Below are 7999 nucleotides of genomic sequence, written 5' to 3'. Positions count from 1 at the left end.
TTCATTCCCTCCCCCACTCACCCATTGTACTCTATGCTATTTTCTCCCCACCCCCACCCTCCTCTAATTTATCTCTCCACGCTCTAGGCTCACTGCCTTTATTCCTGATGAAGGGCTTTTGCCCGAAACGTCGATTTCGAAGCTCCTTGAATGCTGCCTGAACTGCTGTGCTCTTCCAGCACCACTAATCCCAGAATCTGGTTTCCAGCATCTGCAGTCATTATTTTTACCTCGTTTTTATCTCTGATCAATTCCTGTCTTTCCAACTATTGGTTAATCCTGTCTTTCAGGATTATTTCTAATTGTTTCCAGACCACTGATGTCAGACTATCTGGTCTGTATTTATCTGGCCTATCCCTACTGCCCTTCTTGAACAAAGGGACCACATTAACTATCCTCCAGTCAACTGGCTCTTCACCTGTGGCCAGTGAAGTATTAAATATCCCCACCAGGGCCCCAACAATCTCCTCCCTTGCCTCCCATAATAGCCTGGGATACATCTTATCATGTGCTATAGATTTATGCACTGTAATGCCCATTACATCTAATATCGCCTCCTTATTAATCTTAACATGTTCTAAAATCTCACCATCGCAACTGAAATCTCCAGCTACAATGTCTTTCTCCTTTGTGAATCAGCCTCATCTCTATTGATGGATTTGGATATGGTTGTTCCTCAGACAGCACCCCAAGAAATTCACTCACTGTCGTGGAGCTAAGATCATTAACCTGCAACAACAGCCATCTTCGTTTGTGTTAGATGTGATTCATTCTTGTGTGTTGCCACCCAACAGCAGTCAAGCTCACCTCGTCTCTTGAGTTCAGCTCTTTATTGCATGCTTGGACTAAAATTGTGATGAATTCAGGAACTGAATGCTTTGGTGAAACCCAAACTAAACAAGCCCCATGAATTTCTGACTGTGCACTGCTTGATTTGACTGTCAACAACTACTTCCATCACTTTACTGATGATGGAGAGTAAATAGATGGGCCAGTAATGGGCTGGGTTGAATTTGTTCTGTGTTTTGTGGACAGGACATAGCTGGGCATCTTGTTTTTGCGTTGCAAGTAGATGCCAGTGTTGTAGCTGTACTGGAATACTGGAATGGCTTAAAGTTCACAGCCAGTTCTGGAGCGTAGGTTTTTAGTTGTATTTGACTTTTTTCTGAGCCCTAAACCTTTGCAATACACATTGCCTTAAGCAATATTTTGACATCATATGGTTTGAATTGAATAAAGATCTGTGATGCTGGGGGCGTCTGGAGGAGGCTGAGGTGGGTTCCCACTTGACACTTGAGGCTAATGATGTTTCCAAATAGTTCAGCCTTGTCTTTAGCACAGATATGCTGGATTCTCTCATGAGTGACCACAATTCTCTAAGTTTTAGAGTACTCATAGACAAAGCTGAGAGTGGTCCGAAGGGAAGAGTGCTAAACTGGGCCAAGGCCAATTATATCAAAATTAGGCAGGAGCTGAGAAATGTGGATTGGACACAGCTATTTGAAGGGAAGTCCACATTTGATATGGGACGCTTTCATAGATAGTGCAGGATAGGCATGTCCCATTGAAGGCAAAGGATAGGAAAGGCAAGGTTCGTGAACCGTGGATGGCAGGAGAAATCGTATGACTAGCCAAGAGGTAAAGGGAAGTGTACATAAGGTCCAGGCAGCTAAGAACAGAATGGGTCCAGGAGGAATATCAGAAGAGTAGGACCAGTCTTGAATGAGGGATCAAGCAGGCTAAAAGGGGTCATGAAATAATTTTAGCGAGCAGAATTAAGGAGAACCCCAAATCATTTTGTTCTTATATAAGAAGCAAGAGGGTAACTAGAGAAAGGATTGGTCCACTAAAGGATAATGAAGGAAGGCTGTGTGTCGAACATGAGAGAATGGATTATATTCTGAATGATTAATTTGTATCATTGTTCACTGAGGAGAAGAACGGGATGAATGTTGAGATTAGAGATAGAAGTTTGATTAGTCTGGATCACGTTGACATAGGATGTGTTGGGTAGGCTAGAGGTTATTAAGGTGGACAAATCCTCAGGACCAGATGGGATCTATCCCAGGTTGCTGAGGGAGGCAAGAAAGGAAATAGCTGGGGCCCTGACAGATATCTTTGTGGCGTCCTTAAACACAGGTGAGGTGCCGGAGGACTGGAAGGTTGCTCATGTTGTCCCCCCGTACAAGAACGGTAATATGGATATTCCGGGTAACTACAGACCAGTGAGCCTGTCATCACTGGTGGGAAAGTTGCTGGAAAAGGTACTGAGGGATAGGATCTATTTATATTTATAAAAGAATGGGCTTATCAGTGTTAGGCAACATGGTTTTGTGCGGTGGAGATCGTGCCTCACCAACTCAATAGAGCTCTTTGAGGAAGTGACCAAGTTGATAGATGAAGGAAGGGCTGTTGATATCATATACATGGACTTTAGTAAGGTGTTTGATAAGGTTCCCCATGGTAAACTAATAGAGAAAGTGAAGTCACATGGTGTGCAGTGTGTTCTAGTTAGGTGGATAAAGAACTGGTTGAGCAACAGGAGACAGAGTAGTAGTTAAAGGGAGTTTCTCAAAATGGAGAAAGGTGACCATTGGTGTTCCACAGGGGTCAGTATTGGGGCCACTGTTGTTTGTAATATACATAAATGATCTGGAAGAGGGCACTGTTGGTATGAGCAGGAAGTTTGCAGATGACACAAAGAATGGTGGAGTGGCAGAATGCATAAAGGACTACAGAGAATACAGGAGAATATAGATAGACTGGAGAGTTGGACGGAAAAGTGGAGTTCAGTCCAGCCAAATGTGAGGGGATGCATTTAGGCAAGTCTAATTCTAGAGTGAATTATACTGTAAAAGGAATAGCCTTGGGAAAAGTTGATGAGCAGAGAGATCTGGAAGTACAGGTCAATTGTACCCTGAAGGTTGCTGCACAGGCGGATAGAGTGGTCTAGAAAACATATAGTATGCTTGCCTTCATCGAATGGGGTATTGAGTATAACAGCTGGCAGGTCATGTTAAAATTGTACAAGACATTGGTTCAGCCATATTTAGAATACTGTGTACAGTTCTGGTCGCTACATTAACAAAAGGATGTGGATGCTTTGGAGAGCATGCAGAGAAGGTTTACGAGGATGTTGCCTGGTATGGAAGGTGCTAGCTATAAAGAGAGGTTAAGTAGGTTAGGTTTGTTTTCATAAGAAAAAAGGAGATTGAGGGGGGATCTGATTGAGGTTTACAAAATCATGAAGGATATAGACAGGGCAGATAGAGATAAGCTTTTTCCCAGGGTAAAGGATTCAATAATGAGAGGTCATGCTTTCAAGGTGAGAGGTGAAATGTTTAAGGGGGATACACGTGGCAAGTACTTTACACAGAGGGTGGTGGGTATCTGGAATGTGTTGCCAGCAGAGGTGGTAGAGGCAGGTATGGTAGATTCATTTAAGATGTGTCTGGACAGATGCATGAGTAGGTGGGAGCAGAGGGATACAGACACTTAGGAATTGGGCGATAGGTTTAGACAGTAGATTTGGATCGGCTCAGGCTTGGAGGGCCAAAGGGCCTGTTCCTGGGCTGTAAACTTTCTTTGTTCTTTGTTCTTTGATCGAGGATGAGGATATGTTTAGAGCCTCCACCTCCAGTGAGTTGTTTAATTTCCTATCAACATGAATGACTAGATGTATTTGAATTTGATTTGTTAGTTGTGGAATTGTTTAGCTTGGCCTGTTGCATGCTACTTCCATTGTCTGGCATGCAAGTAATCCTGGATTATAGATTCACCAGACTGACACCTTATTTTTATGTATCCTGTACTATTCATTGAAACAGGATTGATTCTCCAGCTTGATGGTAATGGTGGACTGGGAAATATGCAGACCATTGGGTTACAGGTTGTGGTTGAATATAATTGTCGCTCCTGATAACCAACAGTGCCTCATGGATGGCTAACTTTGAGTTTTAGATCTGCTTGAAATTGATCCCATTGAAAATGATGGTCGTGCAAAGCAATATGATGGAGGGCATTGTCACACTAGAGAAGGGACATTGTCTCTATAAGGACTTTATGGTGATTATGGCCTGTTTTTCCCCTTGTTAATTTCTTCACCACCTGCCAGAGTTCCAGTTTGGCAATTGCATCCTTTTGGATATGACAAGCTCATTGAGTCATGGTACTACTGAGTGACTTTTGTTGATAGGCATTCAAGTCCTCCACCCAGATTATATCCTGTTCCCTTTTCATCCTCAGTACTTCTTGAAATTGTTGTTCACCATGTATTACTGATTCATAAGCCAAGAATTGGACTGAAGGGTCTATGCTGTACAACTGTGTGACTCTAAGGTGGCAATAGATGCTAAATAGGAGGCTTCCTTGTCATGCTCTGAGACTTTATATGATTTGGATTTAATATTGAGGATTCCCAAGGCAACTCCCTCCAAATTATACACCACTGTTCTGCCACATCTGGTAGGTCACAAGCTATCCAGGGAAGATGATGGTGATAACTGTGATACTGCCTGTCAAGTTTGATGACATGAGAATGATTATATTGAGCTGTTGCTTCACTAGACTGTGGCACAGCTCTTCCAGTGTTGGCACAAGGCAATAAGTGTAAATAGGGAGGACTTTACAGGGTCAGCAGGAACGATTGTGTTGTTGCCTTTTCAAGTGACCAGCTTAAAACCAGCAATTCACCCAGTTTTATTGCTCTTTGACATTTTTGTAGTCTTTTAATGCCATTGATTGGCTTTGTCGGCCATTTCAGAAGGCATTTAAGATCATAATTCCCATGGGTCTGGATTCACATGGAGGCCACACCAGATAGGGGCAATAAACTTCCTGTGGTAAAGAATGTTAGAGTGTCTGCAGTTGTTGATAGGTGTCTTTTAATATAAAGAATCATGAAAATGAAATTAACTTCAACTAAGTTGCTTACCATCTGTAATTTTGTTATCCTTTAGAATAGTAATGGATGGCAGTATCCTTCAAATTAATGATGTAAATGAAGACGATGAAGGGACATACACTTGTGTGGCAAGAACCTCCCTGGACGTGGCTACAGCAGAAGCACAACTTGTTGTCCTTGGTAAGTTTTCCTGTGCTACACATTCTTTTGTTCAGAGCACGTATTGAAAGGCTAATAGCTAACTCTGATGGATCTAAATGTGTACTCATCCAACTTACCATGCGTGGTGAGATGTCAGTTCTGATTATTCTCAGATAATTTGAAGTGCTACCTTTTGATAGTCGTCTCAAATTAGCAGAAGCAAAGGTATTTTAGGGGGAAGTAAGGCAAAAGAAAAAGAATGATTTTCATTCTTTAGAAGTTGTAAAAGCAGTGTCATTGATCTGCAATCAGTTGATAAGCTGTTCATGCTAAATTCCGAGTGTATTTTGCAATATTATACAGGGCATGTTCTCACCCAAATAGCTGTTCCTAATTGCTTTATTTTGTGATGATAATTAACTCCAGTTGGCGGATTTAGGTACCATCGTGCCCAGTGATTTTCTGCAGGATTGCTGTGGTTTTCCCCAAGTACTCAAAAGGTGCCACAGTGGCTCAGTGGTTAGCACTGCTGCCTCACAGCGCCAGGGACCCAGGTATGATTCCAACCTTGGATGACTGTATGAAGTTTGCACATTCTCCGTGTATCTGTATGGGTTTACTCTGGTGCTCTGGTTTCTTCCCACAATTCAGAGATATGTAGGTTAGGTGAATTGGCCATGCTAAATTGCCCAAAATGTAAGTTAGTCGGGGTAAATATAGGGTAGGAGGAATGAGTCTGGGTTACTCTTCATAGGGTCGGTGTAGAGTTGTTGGGCCGAAGGCCCTGTTTCCACACTGTAGTGATTCGATGTACCTTATATAAGCATTGGATGAAATGTAAATTCCAAAAGTGTCTTGAACAGCTTTGTCATCAAATTTGCTTGAGTTGGAATTTCAGCTGTCTTGACGGTCTGTCATGTGCTGACCCTGCTGAGTGTTGAACGTGCCTGTCTTTAGTTATGATGAGGTGAGCGACCAGAAAATTCTTGCTGCTGTCAAGGTCTGCTGCCTGGAACAACAGCAAGAAGCTATCCACCAGGATGGGAAGAAAATATTCAGCCCCTGTTGGATCTGACGTAAACCCACCTGTAGAACAATCTAAATAGGTCACTAAATGATCAATTGCATGCTGTACCAATTGCCTTTTTGTTTTTGTAAAATCCCATATCGTAACTATTCTAGCAATATAAGCACCTGCTTTAGTGGTCTTCAATGAAATTACTGTCAGTATAGCATAACCTGACTATGTATAAAATCAGAGAGTGCTGGAGAAATTCAGTGGGTCTAGCAACATCTGTAGAAAGAAAAACAGAATTAAAGGTTGCAGAGTTAACTGTCCTAGAAAGTTCCAGGAACAAAAGTAAACCATTTCTTTAAAAAGTATAAACACTCAAACAAATGTCTAAACAAGTGCAATACTTCATGTCAGAAATCAATGGTGGAGGTTAAAGTGGATTCGACCACAAAATGAACCATATTTCAGCCCCAATCTAAATGATCATTTTCTAGACCCGACCTGCTTTCTGTTGAGAGTAGGGAAAGATTGTGGGATTGAAAGCAAACGGGGCTGCCAAGATGAGAGGAGAAAGGGATGAGGAGAGACGAGAGGGAGAGAGAGAGAAAAAGAGAGAGAGAGAGAAGAGGGACAGAGTATGAGTCAAAGAACTGGATTTTGTATGCAGTAAGTAAAAAAAAACTCATAGGTGGATAAAGTGATGGCCAATTAAAACATCAGTGTGTCAGAGAGCGAGTGAAGTAGGAAAACAATGCTGCTTAACCAGAGTAAAGGAGTTTTTTTTAATGCACGTTCTGTGTCAGAAGTAAACATGTTTCAAAATTGATCAAAATTGACACAATGAAACACTTTTTGGGGAATTGGCTTTGCAACTCATCTTGCTGTATGGTTAACTTACTCACTGAATGAATGCACTGAGCTTTCAAGGAGCCTATTAACAAATGTTATTTTTCTGAAATTTGACAGTAACATTATTGTACACCTTTTTGACACTTAAAAGGGAACATAGATTAAAATAGTGAATCTTGTGCTCAAGCTTTTTTTCAAAAAAATGACTGTAAAATTATTGTTGAACAAAATAAGATGAATAAGCGCAATTTTCAAAGCCTGTGTCACAGTTTGATATGATGCTTTCAATTGTGCCAAACTATACTCTCATAGAAAACACTGTTCACTGTTAATAAGCAGTGTAAATGTTAAGTGATTGTATGTGGTTAGTAAATGCCAATGAGCATGGAATATAAATCATTTTATTTTTGACTTTGATCTGTTATCTTTCCTCGACAGGCAATCTTCTTCTAATATTCACTAACTAGACTCAAAAGGAAATGATGGACTTTTGGGTGAAGCACTAGACGGTTTCTGAGACTTAGAGTAAATTATGAGTTGCTATTCTGCAGAAAGGAGGCAGGAGAGTCTATGTAGAGGGAAATGCGTTTGCTTTATTCATCAACTGATAGTTTAAAGACAAATATTGAAGTATCGTTCAATTAATCAGTCAGATTTCATAAAATGCCACTTAATTCAATTTTTGAGTGTTGGTGCAAGATGCCTAAGTTGGTAGTGGTGCCATTCTGGTGTGACTTTTACAGCACGAATGGCTAGTGATTCATGAGCACTCCAGATGCAGGTGACTGATGCTGTTCTTCTGCATGAGTAGGAAAAGGCCTGCAACCTATCTTGGTGAAGTATTCCCTGGCAGCCTACTTTCTAACATGGCCTTTCAATTAATTCTGGAGTGTTTTACTATCTGTCAACCATATTTATTATTATTTTTATTTCTCCTTGGGTGGAATTATCACTCTGGCGAGCAGTGAAATTATAAATTGTTGTTCAGTCTGTCAGGGATATATTGAATCATAGAGAGAAGCAAGCCCTCAAAGCAGTTAAGGCAGCATTTGAACTGAATTTGAACCCCAGTTTATGTTGTCGTTCAAACT

General features: G+C 41.1%; 1 protein-coding gene across 11 annotated transcripts in view; it reads left to right on the top strand.

The window, feature by feature from the left end:
* Nucleotides 1–7999, top strand: part of chl1b (cell adhesion molecule L1-like b) — a 712521-nt gene that overhangs the window by 340934 nt on the left and 363588 nt on the right. For all 11 annotated transcript variants that reach the window (XM_043708376.1, XM_043708384.1, XM_043708378.1 and 8 more), the window contains one exon: nucleotides 4959–5083. In XM_043708376.1, the coding sequence (XP_043564311.1) occupies nucleotides 4959–5083 (125 nt within the window). The remainder of the gene's footprint in view (nucleotides 1–4958; nucleotides 5084–7999) is intronic.

The sequence above is a fragment of the Chiloscyllium plagiosum genome, chromosome 18 (assembly GCF_004010195.1).
Source record: "Chiloscyllium plagiosum isolate BGI_BamShark_2017 chromosome 18, ASM401019v2, whole genome shotgun sequence".
Lineage (NCBI taxonomy): Eukaryota > Metazoa > Chordata > Chondrichthyes > Orectolobiformes > Hemiscylliidae > Chiloscyllium > Chiloscyllium plagiosum.
The sequence above is the reverse complement of the archived record's forward strand: the minus strand, read 5'-3'. Positions and strand labels throughout refer to the sequence as shown.